Source organism: Biomphalaria glabrata, chromosome 6 (genome assembly GCF_947242115.1).
Source record: "Biomphalaria glabrata chromosome 6, xgBioGlab47.1, whole genome shotgun sequence".
NCBI lineage: Eukaryota > Metazoa > Mollusca > Gastropoda > Planorbidae > Biomphalaria > Biomphalaria glabrata.
In genome coordinates this window covers 52,210,963-52,233,305 of record NC_074716.1, presented here as the reverse complement: position 1 = coordinate 52,233,305, position 22,343 = coordinate 52,210,963, and the positions used below count along the sequence as shown (strand labels likewise).

The 22,343-nt window shown below is 37.9% G+C and overlaps 1 protein-coding gene across 1 annotated transcript; it reads right to left on the bottom strand.

Annotated features, from left to right (window-relative positions):
• Window positions 1–1,998: 1,998 nt before the first annotated feature.
• On the bottom strand, window positions 1,999–17,038 carry LOC106073350 (sialate O-acetylesterase-like). The gene is made up of 10 exons (XM_056033563.1): window positions 16,880–17,038; window positions 14,385–14,539; window positions 12,229–12,450; window positions 11,313–11,451; window positions 9,248–9,455; window positions 7,986–8,113; window positions 7,020–7,156; window positions 5,528–5,685; window positions 4,933–5,119; window positions 1,999–2,710 (listed from the first exon to the last, which is right to left on the bottom strand). Exons 1-10 carry the CDS (start codon window positions 16,962–16,964, stop codon window positions 2,441–2,443), a joined length of 1,689 nt encoding a protein of 562 aa, XP_055889538.1. The 5' UTR covers window positions 16,965–17,038; the 3' UTR covers window positions 1,999–2,440.
• Window positions 17,039–22,343: the final 5,305 nt, after the last annotated feature.

The window sequence follows — 22,343 nt, the reverse complement described above, 5'->3', positions numbered from 1 at the left end:
CCAATAGTTAATTAACTAATTGATTAATTTTTTTAAAAATAAATTATTGTATTGTCAGGTAAAAGAAATAATTGTGCAAAATTTCAGTTTAATCTGAGCTTGGGTGGGGATTGGGTGGCTACTGTTACTTTCAATGCAATAATTAACATGCAATATATGTGTAGGATGATTGTAAACAGGAGTAGCGTTTTGTGCAGTGTTACAGTAAAGTAAGCCCCCCCCCCTTTTTTTTTTTTTAAGATCTTGCGATCTATGTGGTAAAGATTATCTGTTTCTGTGGCTCACTGTTAACGAGGTTGTCATGTAGCCAGCACAACGACCAACCGCCTTTACTTTTTCCCCAACTAATTTCAGGTACCCTTTGGAGCTGGGTGGACTCACAGGAGCCCAAAAGATCCTGAATTTAAAATCCCAGGGTTCGAACCAGGGACTCCCGATTCAGAAGCAAAGCTCTTACGCTCAGCCACCGCAGTATTACAGTCCGGAGACTTAACGATTACAATTACAGACACACAGTGTCACGGCCTGGTTTTTTGTTGTAGGCGTGATGACGCGAATGTCTCTGTGTGTGTTGTAGATACCTCTTCTGGTACTACTATAATGTTCCTCTTAACTAAATACTTTCTCACACGCACTAGATTTGCAGGTGCGTGAGAACACTAACATACTGAGCTCTCCAACCACAAACATTTAGAATTATTAATAAACTCCACGGTAGCAGACATGGTTTTATTACATGTAAAATAATTCATAAAAGATATTGGCGACTTCAGCCATCACAAAATGTAATCCAATGAAAAGAACAGCATACTACATAATAATTACTCAGTGCTCATATAATATACCTGAGGAGATAATAACGCTCCTCTATCTACGAGAGTCCTGTAACAACTGAGATGTCCACCTCGTGGTCAGTCCCCGACCAGGAGAAAATCTTATGCTAACTGCACGGAATAGTTCAGTGACTACTATTCACCAAATATTAAAGGGGTTCTAAAACTGGTATATGACACACAGCAGGCTGAATCTTTCAATACTTAAATACATGTTTAATTACATAAAAATACAAGCTACAAGGAAAGTAGCTGTAATGCATAAAAGACTAAACCATAATTTACAAATTTTACCTTTACCTATCCCAGAGTCAGTTGGACCGTTGGGGCACCAAGCAAGACTTGTCGACCGTCTTTCTCCATTCCTCCCTTTTTTTTTTTGATTTGCCTTGTTTAAAACCTCTCTCCATGGCAGGCCCGTCCATTCTTTAATGCTGTCCTCCCATCGCTTTTTCTGTCTGCCTCTTTTTCTTTTTTCCTGGCACTGTTCCCTGAAGGAAGGTCTTTGCGAGCCCCGTAGATCTTGTAATGTGGCCATAGGTTTTAAGCTTTGGTCTTTTTACAATAGTTAGCAGGTCATCATGGGCTCCGATCGCTGCAGTAACCCTGTCTCTGATTTCTTGGTTTGGGATGCGGTCTTTGAATGTGATGCCTAGGATCCTTCTGTAGCATCTCAATTCCATTGCTAGGATCCTCCTCTCTAGCTCTGCATTCAACGTCAACGACTCGCAAGCATATAAAAATGTGGCCATGACCATTTACAAATAGAAAAACAAAACCTATTGAAATACTCAGAAAGACACAGAGATAGAGGCGCATTTCTTTTTTCATACGCTATAACTAATTCGTACAAGTGCTCCTTCTTCCCTAGTGTCAGGGTTGCCTGAATCAGCCAGGATAACCGACGACTTAGCACAGTTTAAGCCATTGATTAACATGCATGACAAGATTGACACATGAAAGGCGTAGGAAGTGATTATCTTTTTTTTTTTGAAGTAACGTCTGTAATATATAAGATAAGATATATAAGATAAGATACCACTGTTGTATCTTGACCCCAAATATTCTAAAAATAAAGTAATCAAAGTAACAAGTTTATTTTAAGATTCAAATCAATTTTTCAAGCCTACAAACACAATCAGTGAAAGTATTCAAAACTCAAATGCATGGATATAATAATTCTAAATATTTAATAATGAAATATATAACTTTGTCACACTTTAGTTGTAACAATTATAACTTATTGCGTATACTAGATAAAAGATAACTTGCTCAATTAAACATACTATAGATAGACTCTATTGCACTAATATATTTATCTTCATGTGATTCGAAATTAGTTTTATTAAAATCAGCATTTATGGTGAATAGTGAAAGCTATTAGAGATGGGTTTTTTATTATGTCCTTCAAAGCTGCATGAAGCCTGAACAAGACTCTGGCCCCAAAACCTTCCTATAGAACTAAAACTATACGGGGAACTGCCTGATCTGGAAACCACTGCGCAGTTCATCTCAGATATAGGATTACTGATCTGAACCCTCCGACATGAAAAATGAGAACGAAGAAGAAGATAGAGCTACCTTTCCTAGTTTTTTAATAATTTTAATTAGTTTCTGATATGTGTTTGATGATTGAAAGTAAAATATGGTTCTCCATTTGGATCAAAGTCAGCGTACGATATAAATGGTGGTCCTGGTAAATTATGGGATGTCTCGTAGATAGCACATCTGTGAAGGGCGCAGGGGGACTCACTCCAAGCGTAGCGGAGACCAGTGATTTTCTCCCCTGTGTGGCAAACATTTGGCTTCAGTGTGACAGTGGTGTTGGTGTGGGCCACTATAGGGTCAGCGACCCACCTCAAGTGAGCACACTGGACCTGAAATACGAAAAAAAAAAAAGTCAAATAATTTGTCAAAACAAATGAAGGAACAGACAAGGTTGATGATAATGATGCTGATGATTAAAGATTTGTTAGGCATATATCCCTTTCCATGATTAAATTCTTGTATAACCACCAATTCACCCTGACCCCAAATCGTGTTAGAATCTGTTTATTTGACAAGAAGATCACCGCTTGTGTTGTCACCTAATGCTGCAAATAAATTCGCTTTAATTGCAAATCTATCAATATCTTAGTGAGCACCCAAAAGGTATAAGCAACCTGCAGATCCTTTCGGATGTTTCAGAGACCACTCAGTGAATCAGTTAGTGAATCAGTCAGTGAATTGGTGATAATTTGCGCGGTCCCATGAGAAGTTGTTTAGTGGAAAAGGCCGTCTCCCGCGACGTAAAATGCCACAGAGTGAGAGTGTTTTGTTTTTTTTTTTTATCTGAAAGTTTGAGTAAATCTTACATCATCTAACTCAGACTTAGTTTTCGATAAGAAAAACAATATTTTTTTTTATAACTTTGAGGTAATATAATTAATTAATACCTTGGAAATATTCGTAGTTGACAAAGAAAGGTTATATTTAAAGACCAATAACTTTAGTAACTAACATAAGATAGATACATTTCCAATCATTTATTAACAATTTTTTTATTATTTTTTTTTTAAAGGAAACCTCAGAATTTGCGCTATTCAGTTTTAACTTTATCATCATGGAATCCTTGGGCCTTAAGCCTCTTTTCTTTGCCTCTTTTTTGGGCTTTATGTGCCTCTTTTATGGGCCATCTTGCCTCTTTTGTGGGCTTTTTTTTTTTTTTTAATATGTTTTTATTTGTAAGTTCTCATAATTCTCAAGTATTAAATCATAAACATTTGAAAAGTGATTAACCAAAAAATATTATAATAGTAATAAAAATATTATTTAATATCAAAGACATACTACCTAACCATTGAACACACTAAAGACAGAAAAATGATACAAAGTATCCTCTACTCCAGAACAATCAACACAATATCAGATATCCCTGACCCCCAACACCCTATTTCTGGAAAACTACCTGAGCATTGTACAGGTATATGAAAATCAAACTAGATAATTCTCTACCATAAAATCCATTACTTTTCTAAATGTCAATTCTAATTGATTAGGATCAAACACCTTATTATTATGTAGACATTTGAGCCAGCTAGCCCAAACAAGATTCCTGTATTCGGAAACAATAATCAAGTTAAAGTTATGTACTATTTTATTTTTTAGTTTTGGCAGCTTGTTTAAAACAATAGATAAGTTAACATTTACATAGTTGCCACAGTTTGATTCTAATAAGTCCCTTATAGTACTTCTAACGTGAAGGAATAATGGACATTCCAAATACATATGTTTCTCATTATCAGCATTTTCAAGATGGCATAATATACATTTACGGTCATTTGCCCGTCTTCTAACCATAGGAGTCATCCCAAAGATAAGTCTATAACTTATCTCTCTAGCTTTTGGTGGGATATGTTTACTGTGTAGGTTTATGAATGTGTCCTTGAATTCTGTCACCCCAAGAACTCTCTCCCACTTAATCCTATTCACTAGGCTTTCATGTAACAGCTTTTTAAGTGTTGTGTATGATTCTTTGGTTTTGTTGTGTATTAAATGTTCATTACCAGGTAAAATTCTTGAAATAGATCTGTAAAACGGATGAGTGACTGTACCAAAATAGTGAGGAGTGTCATTGTGTATTGCAAGAAGACTACTTAATCTTAAACCATAATAGTAAATTGTCAAGGGAAAGTTTGTTGGGTTTCTAACTACTTGACCTACAAATTTCAGCCTTAGCGAATGTATTTTTGTTTTAACATCTTGCAAGTTTATCTCCCCATCCTCTTTGTTTTTAATGAGTGTAGTGTGCTTAATGCTCCTAATAGTGTTTTTAAATATAAAGCTTCTAATTAACTTGTTCAGCTTGTTTATGAATTTAGGAGGTGGCTCTGTAATGTTAGCTAAATAGAAATCTTCGGAATCACCAAACTACTTATCAATACAGCTCTACCAAATCTTGTAGAACCTGTGTGCTGATAAAGTTTAATCAAGTTTGAGGCTTTGACAAAAATATTCTCTCCGTGGTCTTCTTTGTATATAGACAGAGTGTATTATAAAAGAGGAATACAAATATAGAATTATAGATTTATATTTGGTTTCAGGACTGTTGAATACTTACCTCAAACCCATCATTAATGATAATGTGCAGCCTCCAGGTGTTACCATAGTCCACGATCAGGCCGCTGGCTGATGAATGAGAACCTGTGGGCAGTGGGCCCTGGAAGATACCGCTCTGGTGGTAGGCCACGGCCAGTCCACTCAAGGCGAGTCTCGCTCCAATGTCTCTCTTATAGCGAGGGTGAATACTGGGGAAAAGATCAGAGCAAGGAGACATGTTTAGAATCAGTCAGTTATATTTGATCTATCATCTTAACAGACTGTGGTAGGGGGTGGCGATTGGGGCCCCAGGCCCCGCGCTTTGGGGGGGGGGGGGGGCTTGATATTGAAAATCTTTCGTCATCGTAACTTAATCGTACTTAATGCTTGATCAGGGCCCCGCGCACGGCTAATGCCAACTCCTCTGTATTTTAACTTTCGGTTGTATATCGTATTTCTTAAAGTTTGTATTGACTTTGAATTGACATTTTTATTGAAATATTTATCCTGATTTTTTATATTTAAGTCATTATAAGATGTTTACCGTGATTTTTGGTTTAAAATCTTAACTGGCAATCCACGCAAAACAAAGTGATCGAGGTGTAAAAGAAACTCACGAGCCGTAAGTTGAGTTAAAATCTGGCAAGTCCATAGCCACAGCCATGAAAACGTTTGGCATGTCAGGGTTGGGGACATAACCTCTGTCTGCCGTCTGGTGCCAACGAATATCTGTAAAGCCATAAGTACCGCCTGGACTAACATGATTTGGAGCCAACTGGAAAATAAAAAAAAATATTTTGAAATAAAATGTCTTATGAATAACCGATAAAAACACAATACTGCGCTACTCACAGACATAAAACAATTTTAATTAAAGTGCAGAGTTGTATCAAAGATTCGACAACTTTAATTTTTAGATTTGTAGTTAACAAATTTTTTCTGGATTATACAGCTCCATCCTACATTATCTTATCTTTTACAGACGTTACTTAAAAAAAAAAAAGAAGATAATTACGCTCTACGCATTTCATGTGTCAATCTTAGTCATGCATGTTAATCATTGGATTTAATTCTGCAAAGCCGTTGGTTCTCTTGGCTGATTTGGGCAACCTCTTTCATTCTCTAATGGCACTAGGGAAGAAGGAGCACTTGTACGAATTTGTTCTAGTATATGGAATAATAGGCTGTTTTTTTTATTTGTATGTTTTGTTTTGTTTTTGGTCAGAAATTAATGTAAATGTTTTTAAGTCCTTTTATTTCTAGGATCTACTCAGACTTAGATCCTCTCGTGGCGTTCAGCACATTCGGCGGCAAGCTGTCTCCATAAAGATCTGTCATTGGCAATGTCTGAAGCCCCCTCCCACCTGGTGTCCACTGTTCTGAGGTCCTTTATGAAAGAGCGGCGCCAAGTTATACGAGGACGTCCCTGTTTGCGCTTTCCTCGTATTGGCCTCCATGTCATCTCAACTCTTTGTATGCGTAGTTCATTTTGTAGTTGAACATGAACATGTCCAGCAAACCTCATGCGACGCTCTGTCACAACCTCACTAAGTTATAGGACTAATTGATGCTGCCTGATTACGTGGTATGCGCTCTGGACTACAGGTTTGTAGCACGTTTGAATCCTGCCAGCTAAATTTCCCGTTGTCTGACGATTTGGGCTAGGATAAAATAAGCTAAGATAGGATCATTTTGATTGGTCCAATCAAATGGAAATTCAGTTTGACTACAATTGACCACCTCAGCTTGAGTTTTGAATGAGTATCCTAAACATGTAAACCAAACAACACTTGGGAAAGATAAAATTTGACATGACACCCTGCTTGTTAACCGTTAGCCAAACAAATAACCTTAACATCAATCTGCCTTATAGAACGCAAGGTCTGAAAAGGAAACTTTTACCTTTTTTTGTTGGAATGGACAAAATAAAAAAAAATAAAAAAGCCAAATTTGCAATACTAATCAATGCAACCTAATTTAATGAAATAAAAACCCATTCGTTGAGACATCTCGATGATAGATAGACATAACAATAATTGTTTTTATTTGTTTGAAAACAAGTTTTTTTTTCAGTAATCTATACAGCAGACGACAGTTTGGTTCACTGACCTGTACAAAACCAAATGGGAAAGTGTTACTAGTCTGACCATTGGACGCCCTGTTCCAGTTGCTTCTCCAGTCTTTGATCATTGTGGGGAATGTACAGTTGTATTTATCTCTGGTTGCACCTCCGGCATCATTTTCTCCTGTGTACAGAATTGTAGGAGGTTTTCTTTTACGTTGAATAAGCTTAATAAGAATAAAACCCAGCTAAACCCAGCAAAACCCAGCTTCCATTATTACACCCGTCTGGCGCTAGAACACCCAGCTAACCTTTAGCACACACACACATACACAGGCTGGTCGTGTAGCATCGAGAACACTTCGATTTTAGAAGGCCTCAACACTGACCTGCAACGCCACAACCTGTGGGCAGTTTAGACCAATATCTTTTTTTTTTTTGTTGGTGAAGTAAAGGTGGTTGGTTGTTGTGCTGGCTACATGATACCATTGTAAGCCGTCAGCCGACCACAGAAATTGATGAGCTTTACATCATTACCCCCCCCCCCCCCCATAGATTGCAAAATCTGTAAAGGATACTGTTACTTATTAGACTTAGGTCCTCCCGCGCCGTTCGACACATTGAGCAGCAAGCTGTCTCTATAAAGATCTGTCACTGGCAATGTCTGAAGCCTCCTCCCACCTGGTGTCCACTGTTCTGAGGTCCTCAGTGAAAGTGTGGCGCCAAGTAATACGAGGACGTCCATGTTTGCGCTTTCCTCGCATTGGCCTCCATGTCATCGCAACTCTTGGTATACGTAGTTCATTTTGTCGGAGAACATGTCCTGCTAACCTCATGTGACGCTCTGTCACAACCTCACTAAGTGTTCGACCTCCCAGTTCGGCAAAGGATTTCCTTGTTTGAGACCCGATGTGTTACTGTCACCTTTTTTTTTTTAATTCAATGCAAAGCTGAAGAATAAAAATAGTTTTACTTAAGACTTTAAGCGATAGATCCATTGCTTTGTTCATTACCCTGATACCAGATGGCGCCATAGATGGTCATCCCGAGCAGAGGGTGGATCATTGAGTTCCACAAGACGGAACTGTTTCCTGGGCCCTCAAGTCTGTGTCTTTCTTTTAATGGCATTTGGTTCAAATATCTGAAACAGAAGTAATCACTAATTTTATTCTGGAGAAAAATAAATTCTAGATTAGTAGCGATATCTAAAGTCAACAAGAGAACTATAATTTTAAAGAAACTTTTTTTTAAACAAACAGGGCCGGATTTAAGGGAGGGCATGCGAGGCTACAGCCCCGGGGATTTCCAAAAGATAGGGACCTCCACAAAAGGGAAGGATATATTGGAATTTTGATGGCTCATATACCTGTAAGTTTTTTTATTTTTCATTTTAACTCTTTCTCTCCGTAATTATTTACCACATTCTGGCGGAATCAACGCTGGAATCGTCAGTTAGGAGAGAAAGAGTTAAACGCAAAAACCTTCAAATTTTACGTCATGGGGGAAAAATGTCGTGATTTAGAAGTGCCCGCTTGTATTGATAGTATGATCGGAATTATGTAAAAACCGGTACAGCTCCGGATGTATGGAGTGCGTCACCAATGGCCTTACCAAGACTAAGACTAAAATTGAATTATTGATCCTTATGGAAATTTGTTGTGATTTCAAGGACTTCACAAGCTCAAACATATACACCTACATACACTCTATATTTATGTATATATGTGAGATTAAATGTAGAAGTACTATATTTCTTTTCTTTCTAAAATATAGCAAGCTTTTAGATATAAGCATTTTGATTCATACGTGGATCTATATTAAAGTTTTTGAAAGAGTGTAGGGGCTTCTAAAAACAATCTTCCGGGTCCTTCCTCGGGGCCTGCACATACTTAAATCCGGCCCTGAAAACAAAACTTATATAAGGTTAAAAAACTCAAAATTACTGTCATATATATAAACATTATTGATCGCCCTTTTTCTGTACGAAACACAATTTAGTAATTGCCACTGATTCACTTATCACGGGTAAATGAGAGTTAGGATTTTGTAAAATGTTTTACATGTTTCGGATGCTTCCTTCAGAGTTGAAGATAATTACTTCCTAGTCCAAACCTCCCGCAGGACGACTGGGGATGGGAGCGGGCTGGGTTTGAACCCGGGACCATCGATAAATCTGAACGACAGTCCAGCGCGCAAACCGCACGACCAGGCAGATATCTTGGAAAACGTGTTCAGTAATGTATATGACCTGAAGAAACAAAAACCAAATACTTACTTGTTGTAAGACTGTGGCTGCTCATTCGGTTCGTCTTGGTGGACGCCACAATGGGCGAGAGCCTGGGGTGATGACCAAGCCCTGACGGGCGTGCCTCCCCAGTCTGTGGCCACCAGACCTATAGGAGTGTGCCTGGCTTTGAAGATATTTTTGCCAAAGAGCCAGCAGACGGCTGAGAAGTAATTCCATGCCCCGTGACCTACTGAGTCTGTAAAATATTGGAAGTCACTTTACAATAGTATAATCTGTAAATATAAAAAAATATATACATCGATCTTTGTATCAATTAATAGATAAAATTATTTATCGATTAATTGACTGATCCGTTGATCCATCGAACGTGCCATTGAGTGGGTGTAATTCAATAATTTCTCGATAAATAATTAAATTACGACAAATATTAGAACTAGGTCTGTTGAATCCAGCAGTTCCTCGTCAAGTAGATAACTTAATGTTGCACGAAATGACAACTTTTGCATACTTTTGGAGAAAAAAAAATACAAACTTGTATTCAGAGTAGATCTTTTAATTTAAAACAATGACACCTCCCTGATTTTCTGTTTAAAAAAAAAATAAAAAGTTCAGCTAATTGTGAAATCGTAATATATTTCTAAGGCCAGTTACTGTATTGTCGCGAATTTGTTAATTTGATTGTCGCCCCTAGTGTTTGTTTACATTTGTTAGACTGTGTACTGACCTCATTTAGTGTTGTGATCTCTACTGTGTAGTTGTTTGTCATTCGGTGTAATAAAGCTTTGAATGTAACATGGTTTTGTTATTGTTGAAGTAGAACATGTTACCAGAGGATGCTAGACATTTATTATAGACTGGAAAATTAAGAGTGCTTTCTGTCAGACGAATAGATTTAAGTTTATTTCCAAATACCATGCAGCGGCGCACTATTCAACATTGATTAAAAAAAAAACCACTGTTGACAGAAAGAAGCATTCTCTAAAGTGACAAGAAGTCATCAAGGAGTCTGGAGCTCTGGAACTAGATAGTGAAAGAACGGCCCTTCGTGCTACCTGAGAACTGAAATTGTGAACATAGAGTCTAGAGCAGGGGTTCTCAGCCTGTGGGTCGCGACCCCCCTTGGGGGTCGATTGACGATTTGCCAGGGGTCGCCTAAGACAATAGAAAAAATTGAATTGTTTTTATCCATTCTTCTATTGCTGTGTGTGTATGCGGAGGGGGAGGGGTCGCGGCAGAGTAGGGGGGCTGTAAAAAGGGGTCGCCGAGCCTAAAAGGTTGAGAACCGCTGGTCTAGAGCAACAATGAGAATCATGTCGTTGGCCTGAAAGAGATTTAGCAAAAAACGACTGGTGCAACTAAAGACTAGACTGTCACTAGACTCCCTGTATCGAAGGCATGACTATTTTATCGTTGTAAATACACATCCTGGAGCTTTAACTGTGAACAGGACCGGCCTTGCAAATTACGGGGCCCAATTTAATGGCCTCACCACAGACCCCCCCCCCCCGATGCCGCAACCTGTGGGCTGCGGAGACCTGTAGCTCGTTGCCACGTCGTACATGCCTGTGACGAGACAACACCATATGACGAGTGGTCTGGTTGTGAGGCCGCTCTTCTAATTCTTTTTCACAATTACCACTATTACTGTTAATTAGATCATTGGTCGACGTAACAGAGGCGCCCCACGGAAACGCTTCAAAGACCAGTTTAGGCGTCAATTTTCCTTGACATAGAAGAGAGCACCTGGTTGCATGCGGCCTCAGAACGAGACAGCTGGAGGTCACTCACGAAGGCCGCGGGATACACATTAGAGACCAAAAGAAAATCTGCTGCCGAGGACAAACGCAGACGGCAAAAAGAAAATCTGAATCGACTACCTGCGGACAATGGTTATGCTTGCGACTGACTAATGCAGTGGTTCCCAAACTTTTGTCCTTAACGGAACACTTCGCACATTCTGAGTATTTAGCGGAACACTTTGTTTATTTTTTTAGAGAGATTAACTCACGTGGCGGCCTACTAGTTAATTATTCCAGTAGTTCGTGGAACACCTACTTAGGCCTTGCGGAACGCTGGACTAATGAGTGCCTACCATTGTTCGCTTTAGACCATGGCTCCTCAATTTTAATGATGTCATGCAGAGGCGTCGCTGATTGGTCCATATTGACAGTCATGACGCGGACGTTGGGGTAGTTGTGGGCGTCGGCTATCTCCTCGGCAGCGCCATCTATCTGTCACACAAAGAAGTGTTAACATAAACTTATTAATAATCGTGGATGGCCAGAGGATTGAACAATTTGGGATGGGGAAGAAAATGGCGCGTTGACAATAGGGCCTCTTTTAGTTTCTATTTTCTATTTTAGTTTCTATTTTCTATTTTAGTTTCTATTTTTTATTTTAGTTTCTTTTTTCTATTTTAGTTTCTATTTTCTTTTTTAGTTTCTGTTATCTATTTTAGTTTTTATTTTTCTATTTTAGTTTCTATTTTTCTATTTTAGTTTCTATTTTAGTTTCTATTTCTCTATTTTAGTTTCTATTTTTCTATTTTAGTTTCTATTTTCTATTTTAGTTTCTATTTTCTGTTTTAGTTTGTATTTTCTATTTTAGTTTCTATTTTCTATTTTAGTTTCTATTTTAGTTTCTATTTTTCTATTTTAGTTTCTATTTTCTATTTTAGTTTCTATTTTTCTATTTTAGTTTCTATTTTAGTTTCTATTTTCTATTTTAGTTTCTATTTTCTATTTTAGTTTCTATTTTCTATTTTAGTTTCTATTTTTCTATTTTAGTTTCTATTTTCTATTTTAGTTTCTATTTTCTGTTTTAGTTTGTATTTTCTATTTTAGTTTCTATTTTCTATTTTAGTTTTTATTTTCTATTTTAGTTTCTATTTTCTATTTTAGTTTCTATTTTCTATTTTAGTTTCTATTTTCTATTTTAGTTTCTATTTTCTATTTTACTTTCTATTTTCGGCCCTTTAGTTTTCTCGTATTTACATTTTTCAAACTGACCTGGAACACGGTCATTTGCATGTTAGACTGTCCAGAACAGATCCAAACATCACCAAAGATGACGTCGGATATATTGTGGGACTCGCCCCCGGAGTCTACCCTGATGCTGACTGTAACGCCTGCAGCGAAGGGGTCAAGGACGAAATTCCAAGCACCGACGCTTCCATCTTGATGGACAGCTGTCTCGTAGCTGTACGTCCGTGTAGCTGGAACAGTTACCAGCTGTGGGAAAGAAATATAAAATAGATCAACTTTTAGTTTTATAATGATAATAATAATAATAATAATAAAAGTAATCATAACAATAAGAATAATAATAGATTGTGATAGGCCTATTTTGACTGACAAAGCGGTAGATTTTAGTCGCCCTTATCTGCTTTATTGATTTAAAAAAACGCTACTATTAGTGACATCGCCGTACCACTGTCTTATTATACCACTGTACCACATAGTAACACTGTCTTATTATACCACTGTACCACATAGTATCACTGTCTTATTATACCACTGTACCACATAGTATCACTATACCACATAGTACCACTGTCTTATTATACCACTATACCACATAGTACCACTGTCTTATTATACCACTGTACCACATAGTATCACTGTCTTATTATACCACTGTACCACATAGTATCACTGTCTTATTATACCACTATACCACATAGTACCACTGTCTTATTATACCACTATACCACATAGTACCACTGTCTTATTATACCACTATACCACATAGTACCACTGTCTTATTATACCACTGTATCACATAGTACCACTGTCTTATTATACCACTATACCACATAGTACCACTGTCTTATAATACCACTATACCACATAGTACCACTGTCTTATAATACCACTATACCACATAGTACCACTGTCTTATAATACCGCTTTACCACATAGTACCACTGTCTTATAATACCACTATACCACATAGTACCACTGTCTTATAATACCGCTGTGCCACATAGTACCACTGTCTTATAATACCACTATACCACATAGTACCACTGTCTTATAATACCGCTGTACCACATAGTACCACTGTCTTATAATACCACTGAACCACATAGTACCACTGTCTTATAATACCACTGTACCACATAGTATCACTGTCTTATAATACCACTGAACCACATAGTACCACTGTCTCATAATATAAGAAAAACTGAAATGGAAAAAAAAAGAAAATATGGGAACCTAAGATTTTCTGGAAGTTATCTAAAATAACAATACATCCTCTTGTTATTTCAACTGAGAGGGATAATGACAATTGACCTCACAGATACCTTCAAAGCCCTTAACATCCCTAAGAAGATTCCCGCTGCCTGACAGAGGGAGGTACTACCTCAGAACTGTAACATCACCAGAAAATCTCTCAGTAAAAACTGTTAAAACGACTACAATGAATATTGTTTCTCTATCATGAAAGCCCGACCCTGGCAGTGCCAGAGAAAGAATATTGGTTTGTTTTTTCACATAATAATAATACTATTACGACAAAGAAAACAGTATAACTACTGAATAGAAAGTGAAATATAGACCCATGTGTACACTAGTTTCACTCAAACATTACATGTGAAATGTTAATATCAGATAGTGGAATTGTGTTTAATGATTTGTTTAATAGGTTTAAATTTAATATAAGCTACAGGCGAAAAGAAATTTAATACTACTATGATGCCAGACACAAGTGGAACTGTCGGATTCTTCCCAGGATTTGAACCACTTCTCATAAATGAGTGCTCGGATTTATGCCGTTGCCCGTAGAAACGTGCTTTGCGTATCTGCCAACGCGCCCTCTCTTGCGAGGACGTCTGCTGCCGCCTAATTGCCCCTCACGCCGCAATGCGACAGTTCCAATACGGAACCAGTTTAGGTAAGCTATAAATTAAAAACAAAATAATTAGCATATTTCTGTCCCATCATTCCTCGGTCTATCGACGCGTTCACCATTATGAAACGACTTTGATCAGGTGTCCTATGTACACTTGTTTACCACCCACCTAGTTTTTGACCTCATTCAGATCACGTGATCCGAACTCTGTTATCATTGTACATGTGATGAAAACAAGGTAACACACTATATAACAAGTGATGGAACACATAGATGACAAAACGCCATAACACACGATATTGTAAGCTACCTGTAAAGTGACCTTCTGACCAATGGTTGGAGAGAATCCATAAATATTGGCTCGTTGCGGCGCTCGCTGTAGCACCATGTGGTTCTGGAAATGTTTGGCGAAAGCAAAGGTGACAGCATCAACCTTATCCTTGGCTTGGCTTTCGTAAATCTCATCTGTTAATCAACATTCGCAAATTAGGAGGCATTGATCATAATATTTGGGGGTGGGGGGCTGTCATAAACCTATTTTTTGCAAATAAAGTTTTGAACAGAGGCGGACTGGCTATATGGGCATTTAAGCCAATGCCTGGTGGGCCGGTGGGGCAACCGGAAAGGCCCCATGGGTGCCACTATGTTATAAATTGTTAAAAGTATTATGATATTCTCTTATAAAAGGGACACCCTGAGAGCCGAGTTGTAAAAATCTGACTCAACAGTGTAATACTAATTTAATCGAACACATTTTCCGAAACAATGTAATAGTCTGCATCCGTGGACAGGGCTACTAGTAGGCTTCAACCTTTTAGGGCCTACACACTTAGCGATTAAAAGGCAACATAAGGCCTAGATTTCCTATAAAGCTGCGGTTCTCAAACTTTTATGCTCGGCGACCCCTTTTTACAATCCCCCACTCTGCCGCGACCCCCCCCCGGCAAATAAACACAGCAATAGAAGAATAGACAAAAACAATCAATTTTTTTGATGGTCTTTGGCGACCCCTGGCAAATCGTCAATCGACCCCCAAGGGGGTCGCGACCCACAGGTTGAGAACCCCTGCTATAAAGCTATAGAGTTTTCTATATGCACGAGTACAGCTATCGATACATTATCAAACTTAACCTAATGATTTTGAGGATATGTAGACCTAGATATACAATTTATGGGCCGGATTGTAAAGAAATGCCCCAGGCCAATTTTGACACCCAGTCCGCCTCTGGTTTTGAACCATGAGTACCGGTTATTACAACAAAAATCTATATGTATAGATCTAATGATCACCGATTATTTCTATATCAATCTTGTCAGAAACAAAAATTATCATCGAATAGAGATGACGTAGGATAGAGATGACGTAGGATAGAGATGACGTAGGATAGAGATGACGTAGGATAGAGATGACTTAGGATAGAGGTGACGTAGGATAGAGGTGACGTAGGATAAAGATGACATAGGATAGAGATGACGTAGGATAGAGGTGACGTAGGATAAAGATGACGTAGGATATAGGTGACGTAGGATAGAGATGACGTAGGATAGAGGTGACGTAAAATAGAGATGACGTAGGGTAGAGATGACGTAAGATAGAGATGACGTAGGTTTAGAATGACGTGAGAGATATAAGAGAGAATACAGAGTTGGATTGTATAAGAGACAGTTTTTTCATTCTCTTGTTAAAGCCATCTGTTTCTATGACCAACGGTTTACGAGCAAGGTATCATGTGGCCAGCACAACGACTAACCGCCTCTTCTTTCCCCAACTGAAGTCAGGTACCCAAAAGAGTGGGGTGGACTCATTGGCACCCTAAAATCGGGAAAATTCAAAATCCCAGTCTTCACGGAGATTCGGAAGCCAAGCGCTTAATCACTCAGCCACCGCGCTCCCATAAGAGAGACTGCTGAGTTTGATTGTTTAGCTAATATTGATCATAGCTTTAAGCTAGACTACTTGCGTGATTGATTTCTATGTGCGTTAACAAATTGGATATAAATTTAGTTAAACATATTGCTACTACAACCCATGTACATTCAATAATGTAACGATAGTTAATTCGACTTGGTATTTTGACATGTAGTGTCTAAAAGCTAAATTCGATGACCCTAATGCCTATTTGCCGCAAACATCTGTGTAGGTGAAGTGATAACGCTAATCCTCTTAACGAAATAAAAAAAAAACGTAAATACTCTAAGTGAAAGTAAAAACCACATAAGACCCACGCTATGAACACACAATATACTTTCATTTCAATAGTAAATTCAAACAAAAAATTATGTATACAAACGAACTAATGTCGCATAAATATGGCCTTTCATTTAAAGCAGTGCCTCCCAAACTGTGTTCCGTGGAACCCTACGGTTTCGCGAGGACTTAATAGGTGTTCCACGAACTACTGGAATAATTAATTAGTAGGCCACCAAGTGAATTAATCTTATGAATAAAATAAGCTAAGTGTTCCGCTAAATACTCAGAATGTGTGAAGTGTTCCGTTAAGGAAAAAAAGTTTGGGAAACACTGCATTAAAACATTAATTAAGCTTTTATTGAGCAAGTATTTACATTTAATCATTTCTTGTTTTTTCTTTCAGTATAATAAATGCAGCTAATATATAAACATGTTTTCACTTTTTTTTTATCACTGTATAGCTACTTCCGCATTCCCCTGATAGGGCTCACATTATATAATAGCTATTATTAATTTTGTTTAACATAGAAATAAGGCATTATAAAACGTTACTTTCAAATAAAATATGTGATTTAGACATTCAGTCAATTTGAAAACGAGGGGAGTTAACTCACTTTGATCGTCTGCAGACATACGATGCACGTTCAGGGCACCGGCCAGAGAAAAGCACAGCACGAGCAGGAACTTGACGAGCCCCATGGCTGTCAGATCTCCAGATGTGAAAACTTTTGACACCTAACACCAACAACTAAAATACAAACACAAATAGATGAAGAGTCAGATACAGGACTCTATGCACAATATGACATTTAGATACTGTGCAAATGACGTCACCAAAGATTGTTGAGAGAGATACTGAGCTGAGATAGTCACAACTATCAATAGAAGACTAATGATAGTATTTCACGTGGCTACGCAGCCCTAGTTGTGACCTACATATTTTGCCACATCCGGCGCAGACATATCCATTGTTTGCGGTGGTCGATTCAAACCATATAATAGCGATGAAACATACACACTATTTAATAGAAATATTTTTTTAAAAACTTATAATAGCAGTAAAAAATTCAAAACGTATTATAGAGGTTAGAAATTCTTATCTTATCTTATGAAATATAGACTTTATTTCAAAAAGAAGATCGTTTCGTACTACGCTTGTTCCTAGGTCAATCTAGTCATGCATGTTGATCAATGGCTTAAATTCAGCCATGTCATTGGTTTTCCTGGCTGACTCAAGCAACCCATTCCATGCTCTAATAGCGAAAAAAAAATGAAAAAAAGGAGCATACCGTAAAATAGCGTTAAAAAAAAATAAAACCTAATAGTAGAGGTTAAAAATTCAAACCTAATAGTAGCGGTTAAAAAAAACAAACCTAATAGTAGCGGTTAAAAAATCAAACCTAATAGTAGCGGTTAAAAATTCAAACTTATAGAAGCGGTTTAAAAAAAATCATACCTAATAGTAGTGGTTAAAAAAAATCAAACCTAATAGTAGCGGTTAAAAAAAATCAAACCTAATAGTAGCGGTTAAAAATTCAAACCGTTGGCAATAATGGCGGTAAAACATTTCAACCGTATAATTAAGCTCACATGTTAAAACCTAAGTCAACATTTCTACGGTCTTGCCACCGTATGTCCATGATGGAGCGCAAACATCTTTGGTGAAAGTGTGTAAGAAGACTACAACACAGTTCAACTGCTGAGTTTATTATACACAAGAGCGAACAAATTATTTTAATTGTGAAGACCTATTTTATAAGCAGAATTAGGATATATATAGTTTGTGTAATCAAAAAGGAAATTCACCGCAATAGCATATGAATTGCTAAAAGACAATGGATATGTCTGCGCCGGTTGTGGCAAAATATGTAGGTCACAACTAGGGCTGAGTAACCACGGGAAATACTGCATTTCTTATTAATCTTCAGACTCGAAGACAAGCCTTATTTCATAACCGTGAATCCCAGCGAGAGGTAAACCCGAACTGCTAACCAGACTACATATAAATATAATAATTCAGCACATTTATTATTTCTATTCCTCTATTCGGGTTGCAAATTCATCGGTAAATACAGATAGATGCATATGGAACCTGGACACAAATCTCGTAAACGGCTGTAACGATTCCTAGAAGCTTGATGATTTTCTTTGGGGAAAAAAAGTACTATGCAAGTAGGCCAAAATCATTGACCTATCTGAACAGACTCTACGATTTCGGGTATTTCCGCATGTAGGCTCCATTCATAAAAGAGTTTTTAATAAATCAATGTTCAGGAACATTTTGCGCACCGTCTATTATATATTATAAAGTCAATTATATTTATACATTCGGTTAACCACCATTTTTTAATTGAAAAAAAAATAGAGGGAGTGGAATATGTCATTGTATTTTAATCTAACACTGGTTGGTTATTAAGAGCAAAATAATCGCTTTATAATTAGTTGCATAAAAAGGGAATTGTCTTTTATATTTTTTTTTGTTCCAGCTTCCATTTTGATGAAAATTCAATGAAAATCATTTTTCTGACATCACAAATTTTAGATCTTGATGCTTGGTCACATTCGGCCGTATCTTATCTTGCTTATCTTATCTTATGAACTGCAGACGAATTACAAAACAAAAAGGTATTTTCGTTTCCGTACTTAGTTTTTATTATTTTGTTTATCGTGAATTACATTCTAGATTACTCCATTTGACCTTTGTTATGGATGACTCCTCAATGTTTTTATTACTTTGTTTATTGTGAATTCCAGTCTGGATGACTCCATTTGACCTTTGTTATGGATGACTCCTCAAGGTTTTTATTTGTGAGAATGATCACTGGTGTAGTTGGATGTGTAGGTCAAGCGGCCTGGTACTGTAACGGGTGGTCAGTCAGTGGTCACATTGAAGTAGGTTGATCGTATCCATGACGTTTCTAATCCTTGTTTGTTGGGGTTCTATCCACTTTTAGTGGGCAAGTTAACAGACATTTTTTTTTGTGGAAGATTTGTCCATGATATTTAAGAAGCCATAGTTAATTATACACAATTAGGCTATATAGTTTGTGTACTATTTATTTTCTTTTGAGCCAGTGTCTGGGTTTTAACTGGGTTTTGAACTGCGACAATCTCGTGAGAAGATGAAGGAATTGAGCATGACCCAAGAATTAAAGAACTCGTACGAGAAGCAGTTGATGAGTTGATCTCGTTTAGATGTATGCTGATAGAGGACTCTTGAGTTACTTCAGCTCCGAGTTAAGCTAAAGCCCTGTCGATAAATCCGAACGACAGTCCAGCGCGCAAACCGCACGACCAGGCAGCTCAATGGACGCTTTTAGTGGTGCCACGTTTCTCCCTCAAAAGCTACGGCCTGCGCTTTTTCAGTGCACGGAACAAAAGTTTGGAACTCACTCCCCATTGATCTCAGACAGACAACATGCTACACTACATTCAAGAAGAACATTAAGATCTATCTGTTAAATTTTATCTTATATTAGTTTGTCGTTTGAGCTCTCGTGTTTATATTTGTAATGTTATCACAGCGCCTTCAGCCTAAATTTTGTTGTGTTTTTTTTAAACAGCGCTTAATAAATTAAATAATTATTATTAAATTTTGTTTGTAAAAAAATGTTTGTAAAATGTTTTACATGTTTCGGATGTTCCTTCAGAGTTGAAGATAGTTTACTTCCTAGTCCTAACCTACTGCAGGACGACGGGGGATGGGAGCGGGCAGGGTTTGAACCCGGGACCATCGATAAATCCAAACGACAGTCCAGCGCGCAAACCGCACGACCAGGCAGCCATCCTAATATATTGGTGATTACTTCTAGAATTGATTATCATTACCCTGTACCGTACTATTTTAAAAATTATTTGTGTATGTTCTATGGAGTGTGTGTGTGTGTTTCTATGGTGACGGCGGAAAGAGGTTAACGATTGGTTGTGAATGATGCAACATAGGTGGCATTGTCGTCATTGGTCTTAGGAGAGACAACTCCAGAACGTGAGACTGAAATGTTGTATTATTGTAGTGAGTACGATTTTTTTGTTTTTTAATATTGCTGCTAAAGTCTAGTACATTTATTTGATCTCATAACAGCTTGAGTTTGTCTACATTATAATAAAAGTTCTATCTAGTATTTCTCACAAAGAAGTTACTCAAATTATTTCAAGTTTTATTAATTAAGATCTAATACGCCTACAGCGGTTTAGTTGTCTACCAGCAGTTTTGGTGCTACGGGCCAACGAGCGTCAACAAGGGGAGAGGGAATAGTCGTTGTCGTCATCTTGTCTCCCTACAATTAGCCTCTAAACTAAATGTGTCATTTCCTTGTCTAAGTCTAGCAACTCTTTTGGTTTCAAGATTACTACCCACAAAAAAATAAAACTTTTTCTTAATTCTACTATGAATACTAACTGTGTTAATCTAGTCGTGCGTGTTAATTAGAGAGACTTAAACTCTGCCAAGTCATTGTTGTTCCAGGATGTTTCAGGCGATCCATTCCGTGCACTAATGGATCTAGGGAGGAAGAAGAACTTGTACGAAGTTGTCCTGACATCTGTGGCATTTTACGTCTCGAGAGATGATCTTTTCCCTTTGCAACTTCTTGTGTGACTAAAGAGGCCAATCCTTGATACACAGCTGCGATCGCAGGTTGGGCATATGTGATCACCAGGCGCCGTGGCATTATCTCCCTTCTTTCTGCTTCTGTAGTGTATGGCATCTGCAATCCGAGACCCTTCCTTTATGCTCTCTCTCCCTGTAGATCAGGGGTTCTCAACCTGTGGGTCTCGACCCACTTGGGGGTCGGTTGACGATTTTCCAGGGGTCGCCTAAGACCATCGAAAATATGAATTGTTATTGTCTTTTCTTCTATTGTTGTGTGTGTGTGTGTGGGAGGGGGGTCGCGGCAGAGTGGGGGATTGTAAAAAGGGGTCGACGAGCATAAAAGGTTGAGAACCGCTGCTGTAGATCTATCCAGCGCTACTTTTTCCCAGCTGCTAGTGTCGATTTTGAAGAGCTTCTTGTCGCGTTTGCATACATCCGTATAACGTAAAAGTGGGCGACCAGCGGCTCTCCTGCCTTCTATTAGATCGCCATACAGAATGTCTTGTCCTGACATGGAATAAGAAATGTGCCTTTATCTTAGTGCCATTCTGAGTATTTTATAACGTTTTTCTTTTTGCATATCTTAATTATGCTTCAGTGTTTTTATGTATTACTAGACAGATATTACATACATACACACATACACACATACATACATACATACATACATACATACATACATACATACATACATACATACATACATACACAGGGCCGGTCCTACAGATTGCGTGGCCCTGTGCGAAACGGATAGCGCGGGGCCCATTCTGGGCGGGAAAAGGATAATAAGTGAAAATTAAGATTTTGTATTAGAAAATAAATTCGTCTTTGCATTTTATTCATTCTTTACTAAGTACAAAATTTACTTCACGAGCCATCTACAATAGATAGTAGTTTTCCAACAAAAGGCCTTTAAAAATTAGATTTACTATCGACTAGCAAAATATCGCTTTTGGTTGTTGTTTTAAGAGCTCGAGATAGATTTAGATCTATATCTGTAGACCAGTGACTATTTAAGTAAATTAAGTATTTGAACTTCTTGTTTTTGTAAAAATTCGACTTATCATTACATTTTTTATCCCGACAAGACCAACGTCTAATCTTTCGACTCAGGACCGGACACAACAGAATGCGACAACACATGTTCCGGAAGCTCAAAATTGGAATCAGTGAAATCTGCCCATGTGGAGTATCACCAGAAAATGCCGACCACGTCCTCCAAAACTGCTCTCTCTACCAAGAGGCCCGTATAAGACACTGGCCCCAAATCACCCCAATAGAAAGAAAACTATATGGAGAGCTCCCTGATTTGGAAACCACTGCGCAGTTCATCTCATGTATTGGTCTAGTCATCTGAACACTCCAACATAACAATGAGAACGAAGAAGAAGAAGAAGGTCAGCTGATAACCGTATAAGACATTGGCCCCAAATCACCCCAAATAGAAAGAAAACTATATGGAGAGCTCCCTGATTTGGAAACCACTG